At 35.9% G+C, this 21,063-nt stretch overlaps 1 protein-coding gene across 1 annotated transcript in view; it reads left to right on the plus strand.

Annotated features, from left to right (window-relative positions):
* Tbc1d19 (TBC1 domain family, member 19) overlaps positions 1–21,063 on the plus strand; it is a 94,807-nt gene that overhangs the window by 18,916 nt on the left and 54,828 nt on the right. The window contains exons 2-7 of the mRNA XM_013009195.1: positions 261–333; positions 1,074–1,119; positions 3,358–3,433; positions 14,976–15,050; positions 16,129–16,192; positions 17,737–17,783. Coding sequence (XP_012864649.1) covers positions 261–333; positions 1,074–1,119; positions 3,358–3,433; positions 14,976–15,050; positions 16,129–16,192; positions 17,737–17,783 — 381 coding nt within the window. The remainder of the gene's footprint in view (positions 1–260; positions 334–1,073; positions 1,120–3,357; positions 3,434–14,975; positions 15,051–16,128; positions 16,193–17,736; positions 17,784–21,063) is intronic.

Consider the following 21,063-nt stretch of genomic DNA (forward strand, 5'->3'; position numbering starts at 1 on the left):
CTGAGGATCGCGGTTCAAAGCCAGCCCGGGCAGGAGAGACAGTGAGACTCCTATCTCCAATAAACCACCAGAAAACCGGAAGTGGCGCTGTAGCTCAAGCGGTAGAGCGCTCGCCTTGAGCTGAAGAGCTGAGGGACAGCGCCCAGGCCCAGAGTTCAAGCCCCACGACCGATAAAAAAAAATAAATAAAATCTTTATTAGCAACATGTATGAGCCCAAATGATTTACTTGTTACCTCTTCTTCTTTTTCTAAAAACCAGGCCAGTCTTCAGAGACCTGAGATTAGACTTGAATCACTAAAAGAAGATATTAAGGAATTCTTTAAAATATCAGGTTTGTATTTTTCTCCTTAGCTTTTAAGTATCTCCAGATTTTAGTTAACTCATCCAAAATTGGAAAACTGTGGTTGAATAGGTTTCTCTTTGGACAGAAATAGAACTATAAGACATCAGCAAAATGGTACTGAAATCCAGGAACGTTGTTGGAATGACTATTTTGAAATAATCAGTTTTAAATATTGTTTATTCTCTGGATCAAAATACATCTCAACTGTGGCAAGTATTTGCTTCACTAAGCAACTTTTCTTTGTACTTTTCAATTGTGGCTTCTCCCCCTCATGCATTGTTTTTCCTGTGTCTTTACTATGCTTTCAAAAAAAGCCCCCACAGACAACAAAAACAACAGCAACAAAAATTGTAAGTTCCTACACCAAGCTCTGCACCTGGATCTGTGATACTGAATAGAAGTAACTCAGAGTAATGGCCACTTTATGGACCAGTGAATTATCACTACTTATTTTGGCTCTGTCTTTGGTTCTTATTACCCTCCTCTCCTGTTCAGAGCATCAGTAGTAAAGTAATAAAAGATTTTGGTATTCATTGATGATTTTGCTCCTCACTATTAGCCCATGTTTTTGGTGATTGTGGAGGAAGTACCAGCTGACAGAGTATTTGTGGCTGACAAAGTTCTTTCACAAATGATTCTCAAGATTTAGTGAGTTAAATTTAATTATGGTGCATGTTCATATAAAAGCCAATATACACTTACTTTTATTTTTTTCCCTTTAAAAACAGGTTGGGAGAAGAAACTTCAGAATGCTGTTTATAGTGAACTCAGTGTGTGAGTTTTTTTCCATCTGTTTTTCAATGTTGTTTTCTTGTTACATTTATTTTGTAAGTAATAACATCAGTATTGTCATGTATACGTATTACATTGTTATTTTTTGTTCATATGTACATAACATTTTAAGTAAATTATAATTCAGACTTACTGCTTTCTTGCTGAGAATTAATAATTTTGATTTTTTAAACACCATAAATTATATTATCAGTTCATTCATCCAGTGTAATTAAAGCATTTCTCTTAATATTTTGGATAAGTTACTAACCGAAGCATACTAACATTCTTTTTATTGTTGCAGTTTTGAATATTATACTTTTTCTATCCTTACAAACTGAACATTCTAAACACAATTGCCTTTTTTCTTTGTAAAATTGGTGTCATTATTAAGAACCTCAGTGTTTCTGTTTATTTAGATTTACCAGGGTCATTTTACCATTACAAAATATAGAGAGAACATTTGCTTTGTGCTTTATTCAACACCCCATTATTCATCAGCTATTCATTGGATTCCTATCATATGCCAGCACTATTGGAGGCACTAGTATAGTATAGAAAAATAAGTAGAATTCCTGTTCTCACTCTGCTGTTACACTTTGGACCAGCAGTTTTATGAGGTCAGTTTGTGGTTCTCCATTACGGGAAGCTGATTGCGCTATTGCAAGTATAAGTCCTATGACTAATTTTGATAGGAGTTATGAGTGGTTGAAAAAGAGATTATTGAACCATTATACTTTCCCAGTATTTCCATATGTGATTTCATACAAGTCTGAACATCAGCCATTATTTTCCATCTGTTCTGCCTTTTTCTACTCTACAAACCTCCCAAACATATCCACCTTAGAGTCTTTGCTTCCTGTTTCTATACCTGGAATATTCTTTACCAGATCTTTGTATGATTTGCTCCTTCTAATTCATGTTTTAGTCCAATAATCTGATTATAGTTTCCTGAATAGCTAGTATTACAGATGTGAGCCACCATAACTAGGTGAGGATAGTGTCTTAATCATTAGCGTACACTTGATACCTAGAAAGGCTCATGTACTTATTGACTAGATGCATTTTCTTAATAACACTATATATATATATATATATAAACACTATATATTTTGAGTATAAAACAATGTTATAAGAAAATAGAATTTATAATAATTAAAAATTTAAATTTTAGGGCTGGGAAGGTGGCTCAGTGTTAGAGTGCTTGCCTTGCATGCATGAGGCCCTGGGTTTGATTCCTTAGCATTACATAAGCAGAAAAAGCCAGAAGTGGTGCTGTGGCTCAAGTGGTAGAGTGCTAGCGTTGAGCTGAAGAGCTGAAGAACAGCACCCAGGCCCAGAGTTCAGGCCCCATGACCAACAAAAATAAATAAATAAATAGATTTTATTACATTTGTAAATTTATGTATTATATATTAAAACATGGCTCTTTTCAAAATGTTAATGTTATAATTTCAGTTATGTAAAAATATAATCATGTATTCAAGGAAATTGAGAGAAATAAAATTAGTTAATATATTAATGGATATTTTTAACCTTTAAATTCCTCTGAATTTGTCATATTTGTATGCAAAAAGCAATAGTTAAAAGTTCCATGAAGCCAAATGCTGGTAGCTCACACCTGTAATCCTAGCTATTCAGTAGGCTGAGATCTGAGGATTCTGGTTGGAAGCCAACCTGGGCAGGAAACTCCATGAGAATTATCTCTAATAAACTACTCAAAAAAGCTGGAAGTGGCACTGTGGCTCAAGTGGTAGAGCACCTGCCTTGAGCAAAAGAAGCTCAGGGACAGTGCCTAGGCCCAGAGTTCAAGATCCAGCACCAGCAAAAAAAAAAGTTTCATGATTATTTACAATAGGATAGTTACATAAAGATTACTTCATTTTATGAAGTCAGTCTATAACACATTTAGCTTTCAACATGTTATTACAGTTTTAATCTAAAATTTCTTCGTGAGTATAAACTGGATATGGTATGTGCCTGCAATCTCAGACTTGGAAGGTTGAGATAGGAGAATCAAGAGTTCCAGGCCAGCCTAGAGAGAATGGGATTTTGTCTAAAATAAACAATAGCATGATAAGAACCAAATTTTCATAGGTCTTTGTATCTGGGTAAATACATCAAGCCGCTAACAAGTTCTATTTCATTTATAACACAGATGCAGAGATATATAAACTCGTGCCCAGAGGACTAAGTATCAAGAGTAATGTATGATATTTAGCTACCTCTCTTTGCTTCTAGGTGTCCCTTACCAAGCCATCCTGCTGCACCTCCTGAACATCTGAAGGAGCCCTTGGTGTACATGAGAAAAGCACAGGTTGGCTAGTGTTTATTTTCCTCTTATTTTCCCATTCCAAGTAATGTAGAGTAAGGTGCTTATTGATGTCAGGAGTATATATTACTCATTGTATAAGAGACCGGATGAGAATCTCTTCAGTGATGTAATTAGTATTTGCACACTTTTCCTTTTATTTTCAGTAACCAAGGATACTATAATTGACTTTAGTAACCTGGAAAAAAGTTGAATAGAAGGGAAAGAAATCACATACCATTAATTTTCCCTATTCTGAAATTTAAAACATAACAAAAGCATTATATGGCAGTCTATTTCCCATGGCCTGTGATAGTAAAATATGAATGCACCAGCACCTTCTTCTTTTAAAACTTAGCCTTTGAAGCCAGCACTACAGATACTGTCTCTAAAATACATTTGATTTCACAGCAGGCTTTCCTTACTAATGAGATGGTAGCAACTAAAAGATCAGTTCAAAAGAATGGAACAAGCCGGGTGCCCATGGCTCATGCCTGTACAACTCCTAGCTACTTAGAAGGCTGAGATTTGAGGATTGCAGTTTGAAGCCAGCCCGAGCAGAAAAGTCCCCATGAGACTAACCTAAAAAACAACAAAAACCAAAATACCAAAAATCTTCCAAACCCATAGTAGAGCTGTTGCTTAAAGTGGTAGAGCACGAGGCTTAAGCAAAATGAGCTTAGGGGCAGTGCCCAAGTCCTGAGTTCAAGCCCCATGATCAATCAAAAAGAAAAGAAAAAAAATGAAACAAAGTGTTTGAAACAGAAAATTACACAAAGCTGTTAAAATAGGAATTTGGTGTCTTGAGTCCTGTAACCTTTCCTCCCCTGGCACACTGCTCATGAGCCTTCTCCCAGTGCTTGCATAGGGCTGTGCAACTGCTGAGATGCACTTTGGGTATCAGAGTTGACTTCAGACATTAATTGTAAAAAAGCTCAAATATATCTTAAGTAACTCCCATGAACCTGTCACTTAGCCTATCACAGTTATCATCAAGGTTTTGTGGCTCTTGAAAATTTTGTTACTATAAGATTTTTATTTTCCAACTTCAGTTTAGTTTAAAAAATTAAATCAATGCAATATAAACAAAAGCATGGAGGTATTTGAGGAAATACACAATATATTTCTGCTGCTAGCTGTTATCCAGAGTGTCACATATTAGTTAGTTTTGCATAGCTGGGGCCAAAATACCAAACCAAAACAGTCTAAGGAAAGAAAGATTTATTTTGCTCCTGGTTTTAGAGGTTCAGTCCATGGTGGAGTGGCTTCACATGCTGAGTGTCATGGTGGCAGGAGTCTGTGATGTGAGGTGTAATCTTCAAGGTATTCCTCCAGTGACAAAGTCCCTCTAGTGAGGCCCCAGCTCCTAAAGTTTTCAGAATCTCCCAAAATAGTGACACCAGCTTCGGATCAGTGTCTAATAGCTGAGCCTACAGGGGACATTGCATATTCACATCATAACAGACTAGATAATATTTATCAATTTGTCATAAAAACAAAAGAGGTAAATAATATGTAAGTAATATTGTGAGGCCTTTTGTTGTAAAAATTCCAATACAACAAAATAAAACTACAAAGACTGGTCTAAGTATTTTCTTTGGAAATTCCAGCAAATATAGAAAAAAATTATGTTTTAGCATAATAAGTGTAAGGAACAAAATAAAGATTTTCTATCATGACTGAAGAGGTATGATAATCTGTTGATGGCAGAGTCTTGCTTCCTATATGGATGGCATCCCTCTCTTTTCTATCCAGACTTTGCTACTGGATCTGAGATCAGCACAATAGCCCCCTGGCTAAGTCTGCTTGCCAACAGTTTTTATAGGCTGACAAAGGAAGAGCTTTAAAATACATTTCTAGCCAGTTAAACCATCAAAATAAGAATAACAAAAGCATACTACCTTGCACATCAGCAGGGTAGTCTAAATTGCAGACTTATCAGCCAAAATGTTGATGAGTTATAGTGTAACCTAAATTCTTATACTTCAGTAGTGGGAAAGTAAAGTGGTACACACTTTGGAAAAAATTTGTCACTTTCATATGAAAAGAAACATGTATGTCTAAAACCTACAAACAGATATGTCTTCATATCTTGGCTCTACAGAAAAACTCACATAAGAATATTTTTATAGCTGTATGCATATGAGCCCCAAACTGCAAATAGCCCAGTGTTCATTAATTGGAAAATAATAAGCTTTTTTTTGACAATAGACTATTATTGTAAAAGAAGGAGAAACACACTATTGGTACCCTCAGTAATAGGAATAAATCCCCAAAGATTATACTGAATAAAAGAATGCTTATACAATCAGTGTGTGCAGTACATTGATATGAAGTTCTAGAATGGAGAAAATCTATGCTAGAAAATTTCAGAACAATGACTGACTCTGGTAATTTGAGAGTAGAGATTTTGTTGTGGGTATAGTCATTTGTGGTATCCTGATAACGGTTTAAGCTAGATCTTATGGATTGAAATACTTAGACTGTGTATTTTGTTTTACATTAATTTTCCTTCAAATGAAAAAAGAGGAGCCCCAAAATGCTAAACTCTACTTCATGATACATATTCAAGTATTTAAGGGAAAGTATGTTATGTCCACAACTTGTTTCGAAATGCAAACAAAAAAGATGATGGATCGTTAGGTATAAAGAAAGATGCACAGACTGTCAGAATTTAGGTTGTATGCATATGCATATTCAGTGAAGTTTTTCTTCTAATTTTTTCTGTTTTTGGACATTTTATAATAAGCTATAGGGAGAAAAAATAATAAATAATGACCAAAAAAGAACATCTTGTGGCACAGAAAAATTCTGCATTAATAAAACATTTTACTGGGAAATAGCAATATACATTCATTATACATTATTAGGGCTGTATTTGCATTGTTAAGCAGTTATAATAGAAACTGTATGGCCTGAGAAAACCCTAAAATATTCTACTTTCTGCTCTTTTACAGATGCCTTTCAAGCCCAGCCTAAATTATTCATTTTTTAAGAGCAGTGTCTGCTTTTCTGCCTTCAACATTGAGCATAGCCCACAGAACACTTTGGATAAATATTTGAACTACTTGATTCTTTAACCACAGTCATACTCATTACTCCTGTCTCAGCCAGAACTTTCCTTGCTCTGACAAATTTCTGAAAGAACAACTTAGAGGAGGAAGTTTTGTTTTAGTTTGCAATGTCGGAGGTTTGAGTCCATGGTCAGTAGCTTCACTGCTCTGGGCGTGGTGGCACATAGAAGGTGTGGAGGATCAGAGCCGCTTATCTCCTGGTGGACAGGAAGCAAGGAAAAGGAGAAGCACCACCTCTCAGTATGCCATCTTTTCATAAATTCATCAATGGGTTAATGCCGTGATTAGGGCACAGCCCTCAGTATCCAGTAGCTTCCCAGAAGCCCATCAGTTTTCAATCGTGTCCTCAGTACATGCACCTATGGCAGGGGGAAAGGGTAGATTTCATATTCTAACTGCAGTGCTCTTCTGCCAGTTAGTGTTTGCCTGTTTTCCTGCTTTTGTTCTCTTTGGAACATCCAATTTTTGTATTCCAACCATAATACTCTACTGCCCATTCCTGTCTGTCATCCTGCATTTGTTCTCCATGAGGCATCCAGTTATGCCCTTCTTGGGCAGCTGTCTCCTCATCACCTGAGAGCTGTTTAGTCTGGATCTTTGCTATTCATTGCACTTTGTAATCTCTTCCTCCCTTGACTTCTCTCTTGTGTGCCTTTCTAGTCCCCACCCTCAACCTGCTTTTATCTTGTAATCTTCTTCCAAGCTGTGGGCCACATTTTTTGTTTTTGTTTTTTGGAGGGGAAAATCACATAATTCTATTAGTCTAAATTTGTTTATTTACTTTTAATAGTTTTTTTTGCTGTCACTATACTTTTGCACTTATTATGTAATATCTGCCTTTTATTTAGATTGGTTTTAAGTTATTCTGTGTTTGAGAAGCTCTGAATTCTACCCATCTCACACATTTTCAACATTAGCCACTTTATTTATTTTTTATTTTTTATCTTTTTTGGGTCCGGTCGTGGGGCCTGAACTCTGGGCCTGGGCACTGTCCCTCAGCTCTTCAGCTCAAGGCTAGCGCTCTACCACTTGAGCCACAGCGCCACTTCCGGCTTTTTTCTTTTTGCTTATGTGGTGCTGAGGAATAGAACCCAGGGCCTTGAGCATGCAAGGCAAGCGCCCTACCACTGAGTCACCTCCCAGCCCAAAATTCTTTTTTTTTTTTTTTTGGTCTGGTCATGGAGCCTGAACTCTGCTGGGTGCTGTCCCTCAGCTCTTCAGCTCAAGGCTAGCACTCTACCACTTGAGCCACAGCGCCACTTCTGGCTTTTTTCTTTTTTGCTTATGTGGTGCTGAGGAATCGAACCCAGGGCCTCAGGCATGCAAGGCAAGCTCTCTACCACTGAGCCACCTTCCAGCCCCTCAACATTAGCCACTTTATTGCAAATATCCTGGGAGACATTGATCAAGATGCATTGTATTTATAAACTGCTTTCTTGAATAGCAACTCCTTTGTATAACTACTAAGATAATAAAATATATTTTTAAAATGTGTTGTTTTACCCAAGTTTCCACAGCTCCCCTCTTTGGAGCCATATCTCTTTTTGCCCTTGCACTCTGTGACTGGTTGTCTTCTGTGAGCTCAGACACAAGATGTTTAACACTGGCTGATTGTGTTGTTAAAGTGAGCATTTCTTCCTGACTCCTTTTTTCTCTTAAGTATCCTGATTGCTATTAAAGCAATTTAGATCTGAGACATCTTTCATCTCAGTTTTCACATACAGATAGTTACTGAGGTCTATAAATAACTTTTGTCTGTACTGTATTCCTATAGTCTTCTCTTTTCATTACCAAGGCTATTACTGTGTTGATGTTGATGATGTTGTTAATGAAGACTTTCTCTTCCTCCCTCTCTCTCTCTCCCTCCCTCCCCTTCCTTCCTTCTTTCCTTCCTTCCTTTCCTTCCTTCCTTCCTTCCTTCCTTCCTTCCTTCCTTCCTTCCTTCTTTCTTTTCTTTTCTCTTTTGTCATGGGGCCTGAATTCTGGGCCTGTGCACCGTCCCTCAGCTCTTCAGCTTAAGGCTAGTGCTCTACCACTTGAGCCACAGCACCACTTCCAGATTTTTCTGTTTATGTGGTGCTGAGAAATCGAACTCAGGGCCTCATGCATGCAAGACAGGCACTCTACCACTGAGCCACCTTCCCAGCCTGATAATGAAGATTTTTATGTACTTACTTTTTTCAGACATTGTGCTTTAATTTACTTTCTTGTCTTATTCTTACAGTTAGCTTTCAGTCTGTCTTTCCCATCAGCATATATATATATATATATATATACTTCAGTACTATTAATTTTAATTAGAAGCAGATAAAGCTTTATAATATATCCACTGCCTTTTAATAAACCTTAGTGACTTCCAGTTGTCTAACAAATGAAATTCTTGCTCCAAAACCCAACATTTAAGAATTTTTATTATCTGTTTCTAGCTTCTCTTTCCACATTATAAATCTCTACTGTCTTGTAAAATGTATTATGTAATATCCAAATGAATTCTGTCTTTCCCATCCTGGAAAGCCCTTACTGCTTGCTTTATGAAAGTTCCATCTACTATGTGAGGATCAGCTCAGATGGTATTTCTTCTTTGATGATGCTCTTGAGACCCCTGCTGAAAGAGATTTATCCTTTGAACTCTTCTAGCTCCTTAGCATCTTATAGTCTATATCATGAATTGCCTCTATTATAGCAATATGTATCTTAGAATATATAATACAGTATATAGTATATTATTAATATATTAATAACATATCTTAGTATACATAATATAGTATATCATTATTAATATGTTAATAATAAATCTTTCTGACTTTTGTTGTATTCCTCTTCAAAGAATTAACCGTTTAAAAACATTTTTTGTATACTTGTCATGTCTAATACACAGACCTTTATGTAGTTGGAGCTTAGATAATGTTAAGCTATTAGTAAAACAGTTTGCCATCTTTTCTACTAAATATTAATATTTATTACTTACTGAATGCTTTCTGAGTAGAAGACACTAATGCTATGGAGGTCAGAAAGAAATTAGAGCTGAGTGCCAGTGGCTTACACCTATAATCCTATCTACTTCAGGAGGCTGAGATCTGAGGATCACGGTTCAAAGCCTGCCTGGGCAGGAAAGTCCATGAGACCCTTATCTCCAATAAACCACCAGAAAACCAGAAGTAGCACTGTGGCTCAAGTGGTAGAGTGCTTGCCTTGAGCTGAAGAGCTGAGGGACAGTGCCCAGGCCCAGAGTTCAAACCCCACGACCGACATAAAAGAAAGAAACAAAGAGCGAGCGAGAGAGAGAGAGAGAGAGAGAGAAAGAGTAAAGAAAGAAAAAACAGATATGGATCCCGCCTTTAGGTAACCACTTGGCTGAGTTATTGAAATGAGACTTGACACAAGTGATTGAGACTTGGCTAGAAAGTGCTGACAGAAGGAGATGGCCAATTGGCTGGGAAGGTGGCTGGCTCAGTGGTAGAGTGCTTGCCTAGCATGTTCGAGGCCCTGGGTTCAATTCCCCAACATCACACAAGCAGAAAAAGCTGGAAGTGGTTCAAGTGGTAGAGCACTAGCCTTGAGCTGAAATGCTGAGAGATAGCACCCAGGCCCAGAGTTCAGGCCCCACAACTGACAAAAAAAAAAAAAAAGAGATGGCCAGGAAGCTTTGCATGAGGACTGGGAAAGACCGGAGATACGGTTTTCTCTTTGCTCCTTATTTAAAAAATGAAAAAAGTTATACAAACATAGTTGTGTTTTTCTCTCCCTCTCTCTTTTTTTTTTAATTAAATGAGCCCTGGGCAGGAACTAGTTTAGAACTGTACCTTGGAAAAAATTGACTCCTTTTGTTTTCTATGGAAGTTTTATGAGTTAATTTTAAATTCCCTTAGTCCTTGATTATGTCTTCAGCTCTTTGTAGCTTTTGGCAAGGTTGGTAGGAATGTAATTTTCATGAATGAAGAAATTATGGGGCTTTTTTGTTGAGACATACAAAGAGGTACACCCTAAAAAAAGGAGCCTGGGGACAAATGGCTTAGAAATCTGAGCATCTGCTTTTCTGTGGATGAGTCAATAGATTTTATTATTCTTACTAGGTTGATGTTTTAGAAGGCTTTTGAAAAGTAAATTAGTATGATATAGTTCTTGCAATTAGTGAGCTGATATTAATTCATACATTATTAACTTGTTTGTACTTTATTGTGATTTTCTTAGCTTTAACCTATATTCTTTTCTGTCCCATGAGTCCATCAATGGTCACATGGCATTTGGTTGTCATGTCTCTTTAGGCTCCTCTTACCTATAACAGTTTCTTACACTCTTATTATTTTTGATGGGCTTAACAGTTTTTGGAAGTACTGGTCAGGTATTTTATAGAAATACTTCTTGTTTAGAATTTTTCTGATGTTTTTCTCATGACTACACTGGGATTGTGGTTTTGAAGAGAAAGATGATGCTCCTTCCTTGAGAGAATTTTCTATATGGAAGAGTTCTCTTTTTCCCCAGTTATTTGTTCAGTGACTTATTTATATCAATATAGACTTACAAGTCCATTATCTTTCTTTCTCTGTGCATTCTCTCTTTCCCCTCCTCCCTTCTCTCCCTGCAAGGGGGGGGGGATTTATTCTAGTGTCATACATGCTAGGTACACACACTACCATCTCCAGCCCAGACTCCTGGTTATTTATGTTATACTTGGAGTTTTAATCCAGTACTCCATTTTGTTGCTCACATTTTATTTTGACAGTCTCAGAGAAGTATTTAAAACAGTCTCAGAGAAGTGGTTCTACAGTAAACCGTTCAATCCATATAAGATACATTGGGAACTACTTTGCTGCACCTTTCAAAGTTGAAGAGACCAATGTACTCTGAATGATGTCCGATCCGCTTATCTCTATCTCCTGAGTAGCTGAGAGTATAATAGCAATGTGCCACCATACTGATCCTTGTTTTGTTTTGTTTTGTTTTTTGAGTTAGTGTCAAATTGTGTAGCCCGGGCTGGCCTTGAATACAAAATCCTCTTGGCTTCATGTGCTGATTATATGCACCATCCTGACATATTTTTTATATTGCTTTATCTAACTTACATGGAAGAAAAATGTTATTTCCATAATCAGAGCAAAATTAATAAAAAGCTGAATCTGGGTAATGTTGTAAGTGCCACACCAAATTCACCTATGAGATCCTGTCTCAAAGCAAAAAGAACAGAGTTTTTAATTATACAGTTTCATTTTTTATAAGCTCTATGTTTATTATATGGTTTATAGATATAATGACATTCATTTTTTTTGCTTACATTTCTGCTATAAAAAGTAGCAAGAGCCTGGAGTGGTACACACCTGTAATCCCAGCTTCTCAAGAAGTTAAGGTAAAAAGAGCAAGGTTTGAGGTCGAGTTAGTATGAAATCCCACTTCAAAAACAAGATAAAAACAAGCATGAGGTCCTGGCCACACAAAGAAAGGGAGAGAGGGAGGAAGATAAGGAAGGAGGGAGAAAAAAGAAAAAGGAAGAAAAAAGAAAGGAAAGGAAGAAAGAAAAAGGGAGGGAGGAAGAAAAAAGGAAGTAGGGAAGAAAACAGGAAAGAAAGCAAGGCTACAATATTTGTTTAAAAGATTTTTAGTGCAATTGTTATTCTTTCATAAAACTTTTGCTTTTCTTGGCTTAGAAACTACCTTATTCATAATACTTTTGAAATCTCTGAGTCAATATTGTAGATTCAAATTCACAGAGAGTGATTTGAAGCAATAGCAATTTTATTTAGAGAGGCTATGGATTTGAGTAAAAGGTAAATGTCTTCGTATTTAAACATTTTAAATGTAAAAGGCTATTTTTTACCTTAAATAACTTTTTTCTTTTGGAAGGGGGCAGGAGAGAGTCAGGGTCTCACTGTGTAAGCAGATTGGCCTAGCTTTTATGAAGTTAACATCCTTTTCCTTTCTTCTTTTGTTCTGGGTTATATCTTAGTTCCTTCTTCAGTTGAACAGCAAAGAAAAAGAAAGATTTATCCATCATTTCTTTAGTTCTTCATAGTCTTTCTTAGTCTTCATAGCGCTTCATTTAAAAAGTTTTCTCATCTGGGCACTGTGACTCACACCTATAATCCCACCTACTCAGAAGGCTGAGATCTGAGGACTGAGGTTCAAACCCAGGCCAGACAGGAAAGTCAATGAGATTTTTTTTTTCGGGTCCGGTCATGGGGCCTGAACTCTGGCCTGGGCGCTGTCCCTCAGCTCTTCAGCTCAAGGCTAGCGCTCTACCACTTGTGAGCCACATTGCCACTTCCGGCTTTTTTTTCCTGCTTATGTGGTGCTGAGGAATCGAACTCAGGGCCTCATGCATGCAAGGCAAGTGCTCTACCACTGAGCCACCTTCCCAGCCCTCAATGAGATTTTTATCGCCAAGCAAGGAACAAAAAAACCACAAGTTGACTGTGGTAGAGTACTAAAAGCTCAAGGCTAAAATAACATTTTAGGATGTTATTCTAAAAGCCCTCATTCTGTTTTGGATGCCAGTCATAATTGAGTAGTAGGTTTAATACTGAATTAGAATAGTGTTATTGCAGCCTTGAAAATGTAAACAGTATATAGGCCTAAGAGTGAATAAGATTTCTCAGAATACAGTGTGGATGAGGATATGAGAGTGGAATGTAGGTTGTTTTCTTATAATTAAAGTTTGATTATTAACAAGGTACCCAAATAAGGGCACCTAATACATTGTAAAACTTATAAAAAGTATAGCAAAAGGAGAGTATTGAAAATAAACCAGTAAATGGAGTTTTAAATTATATCCTTTGGATCCTTTGGATCTCAGTCTCTTGAGTTGGTAGGATAACGAGCCTGCATAGATGAAGTTTTTGTTCATTCATTGCTTGGGGTCATTGTGTTAATTTTTTAAAATGCCTTCACATTATTTAGAGTAGAAATATGTTCAATTACTGATTATTTCTTTTGTGCTAGACAAATTGTGTTATGTTCCTTGGTCAATGAAGGATAGGTGTTAGTAGAGACCTATAAGCAAAGGTACTCAATGCTGTCTGGAGTAGGAGACGGAATAAGGGAGACTTCATAGGGGAAATGATATTGAAGCTGTAACCTGAGAAGTGAGTAGAAAGTGGAGCAGAGTATATAGAGAGTATTCCACATAAAGAGATATCTTTATTTATTTAAATGTATATTGGAAAGCTATGAATAATGGTAGCTATGTTTAAAGTTATAGACTAATTATTTTTGCTATTGTATGTCACTGTTCAAAGCAGTTTACATATATTCCATCTTTAATTTTCTAACAATGTAAGAAAATTAGTTATTTTTTATTGATTCTTTTATGAGTAATATAAATATACATATATACAATCTATAGTTTTTGTCTTTTCTTATTATATCTGAAATTTAGGACTTTATTTTGGTTTTGAAACAAATGAAATGACTATAAGTGGCCTGTATACATTATGGCATTATAGGTTAGCATCAGTAAGAATAATATATTATAATATGTCATGTCTGGATAATATCTAGGACTCCTAAAATTAATATACAGCTTCTAGCTATAAAGAATAAAGGAGATAGAGACAGAAATCAATTATGTGAAATTGATGGTGACACATTCTAAAAAACTAAGTGGCCTAGACTCTTCAGAAAAGTCAATTTTATCAAAATGAAAATTAAATTAACTTGAAAGGAACATAATAAAAATATAATGCATGAATTTAGAATAGATACTAGATATTTAAAAACTACAAAACACATTTAAAGGATAACTGGAAATTTTGGAATATGGACTAAATATTAAACAGTATTATGAAACATCGTTAATGTTTTAGGTGTGCATTGTGATATGAAGGAAAAGCCTTTTTCCAAGTATGGATGCTGCCATTTAGGAGTGCAGTTTCATGTTTGGAAAGTTACAGTGTTTTAGTAGATTATTAATGGGATTCGTAAGTATTGAGTATTTACAAATTTCTTTAATTTACCTTTTTATTATGTGCTATTCCTTCCTCATAATGTTTATCATTTTTTCTTCTGTCCTCATTTTTTTTTTTTTGTTCACAGTTTTCTATGTTTCGGCCCATGTTGGGTAGACCTAATGCTTTTAGGCCTCTAGTAGGGATACCACATGACAAAGGCAGGGCGAATATGACAGTGAAACTGCTTACCTTAGGACCAGGAAGCAAAACAGAAAGAGGAAGAGGCAAGGGGTCCATATTCTCCTTCATGTTCATACTTCCAAAGACCTAGGAACCTCTCACTGGGCCCTACCTCAAAGGTTCTGCCATTTCCCACTTGTGTTATGCTGGGGCCAGGTGGGCTGTGCAGTGCTGCGTCCTTCTCAACCCTAAGGGTAGGCTCTCGCACACTATTGGGCCAATCAGTATTTGTTGAGTGAATTAATGGATGAGAATAACCAATCCCAGCAATCTATGTACCTCATAATAACTTCAGTATTTTTATTCAATATTTTTATTATTTTAATAAAAAACAATTTCTGCATTTTTTTTCAGGGAAGTTGGGAAAAAAGAATTTTGAAGAGTTTAAATAGTATGTGCACGGAATTGAGTATTCCATTGGCACGAAAGGTACTTTTAACATTTTATGCTTAATTTTCTGTTCATTAACTACTGAAAAATGTCATGAAGTTATATACTACATATATATATATATGTAACTAGTTTGTCAGCTTATTTTGAATTAAAAAATTTATAAATGCCCATTATATAGATTTTTGCTATGTATGCCTTAATGATATCTGTATTAAACATTTTGTCAAATAGAAATATAGAATCTAGAGTATAGATTATGTAGATAATTGTTTGTAAAGATTATGAACCCACTTTTGGGATTTTAATTACCTTTGGCCTCCTTAAATTTTGACTAATGTAGCACAGTCACCCTATTTCTTGAACTGGAGATGGAGTTCAGTCACATAATGATCTTGTATCATACCATCTTTCGGTTTTAATGTGAGGAGTGAGAAGAAGAATTATCATCTCTGTAGAACTGGAAGTCTATTCAGACCTTATAGTCAGCAGGTGTGCATCATCTGAAATGGAGGAGGGATGAGAAGAAGGAACAGTCACTGGAAGAATGGTATAGACTCAGATTGTCATGCACAGTAGGAAAGAACAAGGTTCCCTCTGCTTCCTACCTTTGGGTGGCTCTTGCTGTTGAAGACATAGTGGATGTACTCTTTAAGATACCCAAGTCCCTGAAGGTTCACAAGGATGATGTAAAGAAAGGAATAAAGCTACATGGAAACCTAAACATGTAGACTTATGTAATATACTGGTTTTCACAGCAAGACAGGAGGCTGCCAAATCACAGTCTCACTCTCTTGCCCACTCCCCCTTGCCATCATTGCTGAGGTTGCTGGATGGGTACAAGATGTAGGATGTAGCTAAGGAGCCACTTTTTCTTTTGAAATGTACTGGCTAATACAGGTATTTTGATTGGACTCATATCCTATCTTAACATTAGATATAGTGTTATAGTTAAATAATTAAGTGCAATTCTGAAAACATTAGCCATACCAAGTGAAATTATTTTTTCTTATGGTAGTTTATTTAAACTTTTAAGTAAGTTACTAATTTTTACTTTTAATCTGCACTGCTAAGCTTCAATAATGAAAACAATTAAAAATTACCTTTTTTTTTTAAGAGACCAGCTTTAGAACAGAAAGAACTTCTTAATAAATGGAATGAAATGGGAACCGATGAACCAGGTATATTAACTTCATTCAAAACATAGCAGTGGGGAAAAAATCGCATTCTTAAACAGGGATCCAAAATAATGATAAATAATTTATTGGAAGGAATGCAAATTTTGGAAGTAAGGTAAATGACATTGACATATTAATGATAGACTTTAGAATGTTTTAAAGAATTTATTTTGTTAAAGGAGGAGGCTACAATGCTTGATAAGAAATGTACTAATTATCTTGCCCATGTAATTGTAACCCCTCTGTACAGTATTTTCACAAAAAATATTAAAAGAATTTATTTTGTTAATTTAAAATTTAAAATCCAGTCAATTTTTTAATTTAAATTGAGAAGGTGATGTACAGAGAGGTTATAGTCATGTAAGTCAAGTAATGAGTTCATTTCTTTTTGAACAGTATTACTCCTCCCTCATTTTCTCCCACTTTTCCCTCTTCCAGCTTCCCTCCCACCCCAGTTGTATAGTTCATTTCCAATATAGTATTTAGAGAGTATCACTGTGAATTGGTTCACCCTTTGTCCTACTGTTTCTTGATTTCCCCTTCCCCTCTCCAAATCAGATAACTTTATATCAAAGACAAAAGGTATAGAAATAAAAAACAGTGACAGCAGGGAATAAACCAAAGGGAAAGAAGAAAGAAATAACTGCAAACAGTACAATAAAAAAATCTCGTTTGAGTTCATTTTGATAAGCATCTTTTTATATGGTCATATGCACATAACCATTGAACTATTTTGGTCCTCTCCTAAACATATTATAGTTATTACAAATAAAGGAAACCATGAGGTTTCAATGAGGAAATAAATGAGGTCTAGCTTACTTAATATAATTTTTTTATAAGTCTTTCCATCTCCTTACAAATGGGGCAATGCCATTCTTGATGGTGGAAGCATAGAATTCCATTGTGCATATATACACATTTTCTTGATCTCATCCACTGAGGGGCATCTGGATAGATTCCAGATCTTAGCTATGGTAATAATACTGCAATGAACATGGTTGTGCTGGTAAAATGCAATCAATTTTATAAAAATATATTGAGAAACAAGCATGCTTTATTTACCATAATAATAGATGCCTATAATTGTATAAATGCAGGTATCCCTTCTCCCCTCTTGTACCACTGCAAGAAACGTGGGTAAGAAGTGTCTTAAGAGATGAAGCAGTGTGTAATTAGGATTAAAAATGAAAACAGTTTAATACAACTATAGAAATTCACTAATACATTGTTTATACTCTTAAGTATTTTGAAGTCTTACAGAGAACCCTTACATTATATTGACATTTGTTTTGTCAACTCTATTACAAATAATATAATTAATGAAGAGGAAATTCTTAATTATTATCCAGGCTGTCAAGGTGAGGGATTGTCTCTTGTCTTCACTTTTATGTGTCCAATACTTAATGCAATGTATGACAAAAAGTACTCAGACAATGGTTGAAATAATCTACCTCAACAGAAATGTAGGAAAAATAAGTAAAGTTTTTTATGGATGACTTCATGTCATTCATTAACTGAATTTTTTTCTAACTCTATCCTTATTCTAGATTTAAGCCTTTTTCGACCTGTTTATGCACCCAAGGATTTTCTTGAGGTAAGTTCTACTGGATAAATATACATATATTAATGAAGGAATAGTGTGAGACATCATGTCTCCAGGTAGAGGGATCTCCATGAATAAAGCTGAGAATTATTGAACCAGAGAATGGTATGATCTAATCTGTGTTTAGAAATTGATATTGGAAAAACAAGAATATTTAGAAGTCAATTTGGAAGATTTTGATGAAATAGTATCTATGAGTCACATAGCCTATGGATGTGCAGCAGGTTTTCTCCCTTTTTATTCCTTTCCTTGCCCTAGGCCTCTAGGCAGGACGTGATGAGGGCCTGAACTAAGAACACTGCATGGGAAACAGAAAGAGTTTGACAATTTGAAGGAGAATTTAGTAGAATTTGAAACTGATTAGATATGAGGACTATGAGGAAAAGAAAACAATGATAGTCTCCTACTGTACATTGGGGAGTAGGAACATAGAGAATGTAGTGATAAAGGTAGAGAATACAATGAGTCCTCTAGTGAATTTGACCAGTGTAGTTGAGGGGCAGAGCAAACACTCAACTGAAACTCTTCAAAACCCAGTCGGAGCTCATTATTCAGTTAACCCATCTTTGATTTTACTCTTTCTCTTGAACCTTACCTATAACATGTAATTCCATCAGTTTTACCTTCAAAATGGTATCAGAATCTATGCATTTCATTTATTGTATTTATTTAGTGCCAGTGCTGGGATTAAACTCAGGGCCTTGTGTTCTTGCTCAGCTTGCTTGCTCATTGGCAAGCTCTCTACCACTTGATCTGTCTCCAGTTCAGCCTTTATCTTGTTAATTGGATATTTAAGTCTCAGGGACTAACTTTAATCCAAGGTCTTCCAGGTCTTAGCTTCCTGAGAAACTAGGATTACAGGTGTGAGACACCAGCATCCAGCTCAGAATCTATTCATTTCATAACATCATCATTACTGCTGTAGCCAGCCACCCTCAAGTCTTGTTTGGACTATGTAGAAGCCTCCCACCTAGTCTTTCTTCTCCACCCTCTACCCTTCTCCACCTAAAATCTGTTCTTAGCACAGGGAATCATTTAAATGCAACTCAGAACAATGCAGTTCTGCTGTCCAGTGGTTTCCTGTCCAAAGTGAAGACAGTGACCCCAAACGCCCTTTTTGATCAGATTCTCTGTTAACTCTTTGAGTTCTACTTCTGATTGCTTTTCCTCTTGACTTGCTTCCTCTGGTTTTCTTCCATCAGATGGAGCTATTTACTTTTATTTTCTCTTCTTGCAGTGTATTTCCCCAAATACTTGTCTGTTCTTTCCCTCATTCCCCATGTCTTTCTCAAATGTCACCCTTGAGGCCCTTTTGCTTGGAACGCCTATTCCTTTCCAGCATTTACCCTATAGCATTTCTCACCATATTGTATACTATTTCTAAATCTTTTTTTATTGCCTGCGGTCTGCCATTACGATGGAAGAGATACAATGAGGCAAGCTTTTCATTCTGTTTTGTTCATTGCTGCAACAATTGTATAGGTAGACCATTGACAACACTCAGAAGATTTCAGGGTTACCATGTAAGCTTTCAGCAAGAGCATATGCAAAGAGATCCACATTTCCAGCAGAGTTCCCATGGTCCTTTCTCAGTAATATAAAATGTGCTTTGTTCTAGAATTATAAAATATCGACATACATGAGAGACATTGGTCTAAGAAGCCAAAACTTCACTCATATGTTTCTTCCTGTCTTTGCAAATATTCAATCGTGAATCATCTCCCATATCCAAACTTATAGAACAGTTCTACATTGAAAGATACATAAATATTAAGATGATTTTTATCTGCCCAAAAAATACTTGTTTTTTATTAGTTCTGCTTCTGACATTTCTCTTTCGGTCTCTCCATCTCTTTCGCTCTCATTTCTTGTGAGTCTTGTTTAGAGGAAATAGGTATCTTACAATGTTATTCCTTCATCTTTCTTGAAACTTACCAAATTTTTGTTTTTGAAAGTGATAAGTATTGGTTCTAAAATTTTCCCTGGAAAGTATTACAATTAAGCATTTCCTTTCAATGATGAGTTTCATTGTGGCATTTTTATACCATACTTATATAATACTCAGCTTCTGCCACCTTTTCCTTTCTGTCTCCTCCCACACACTGATAACCCCCTCTTAAACAGTTCCCCTTTTGTATATTATGACATATATTATTTTGGGGGGAGGGGTATAGATTCCACATTGAATGAAACCATGCCATATTTGTCTGTCTCAGCTTGGCTTATTTTGCTTAATGTAATATTCAGTTACATCCATTTTTCTGAAAATAATGATTTCATTCTTCTATGTTGATGAACAATATTCCATTATATAGGTGTGCTACACTTTATTCAGTCATCACTTGTTGGGCACCAAATTCGTTCTGTATCTTGACTATTATAAATAAATGTCACAAACATGGGTGTGCCGGTATTTTCTTTTTACATCCCTTTAATTTACATTCCTTTGAATATATGCCTGAGAACTAGTACAGCAGGATCATATGATATCATTTCATGCTGATTTCTACTGTGGGTGCACTAATTTGTATCCGACCAACAGTATACAACAGTCAGTGATTATTTTTTATGACATTATCCTTGGTACGGTATTATAATAAAGCAGATTTTCTTCCAACCATCAAAAAAACCTTGTCTAAACTAGTATATGTCTGGTCAAGCAGAAAAGGTCAGATAAGTTGATGTTAGGGGAATGAACCCCAAGATAAGTATTCAAATGTTTTTTTTGTTTTCTTTTTCCTTTCATGCAATTGTTTCTATCATATTTATAAGATGATTTCTATGTTGCTTTGTATGTCCCTCCCCCACAGTATAACCCATACTTTCACTGTATTTGATGGTGGTATAATTTGTGGAGGGGAAGGGAAAAATCAAATCGTTTAACTAGGGATACAGGAGGACCCATTGCAACAATGAGATGTACAAGTCGTTATGTTGAAAAAACGAACTTAACAACTTTAGTGGGGGTTGGGAGAGGATTGGGTGGGGGGAGGGGAGGAGTATGGGAAGGGATGGGAAGGGGAAACAACAAGGAGGCAACAATGCTTGATAAGAAATGTACTTCTTATCTTGCCCATATAATTGTAACTCCTCTGTACGGTATTCTCACAATAAAAATAAATACATAAGGAAACAAACAAACACCTTGTCTAATTAAATTCTTAACTTTATAGAGAGTTTCATGTGGTAGATAATGAATTACACTATTAAAACCATATTAGTTAAAAGCATATCCATGGTTTTTGATATTTCAGTACAATTTTACACTATT

Source organism: Dipodomys ordii, unplaced genomic scaffold (assembly GCF_000151885.1).
Source record: "Dipodomys ordii isolate 6190 unplaced genomic scaffold, Dord_2.0 Scaffold8, whole genome shotgun sequence".
NCBI lineage: Eukaryota > Metazoa > Chordata > Mammalia > Rodentia > Heteromyidae > Dipodomys > Dipodomys ordii.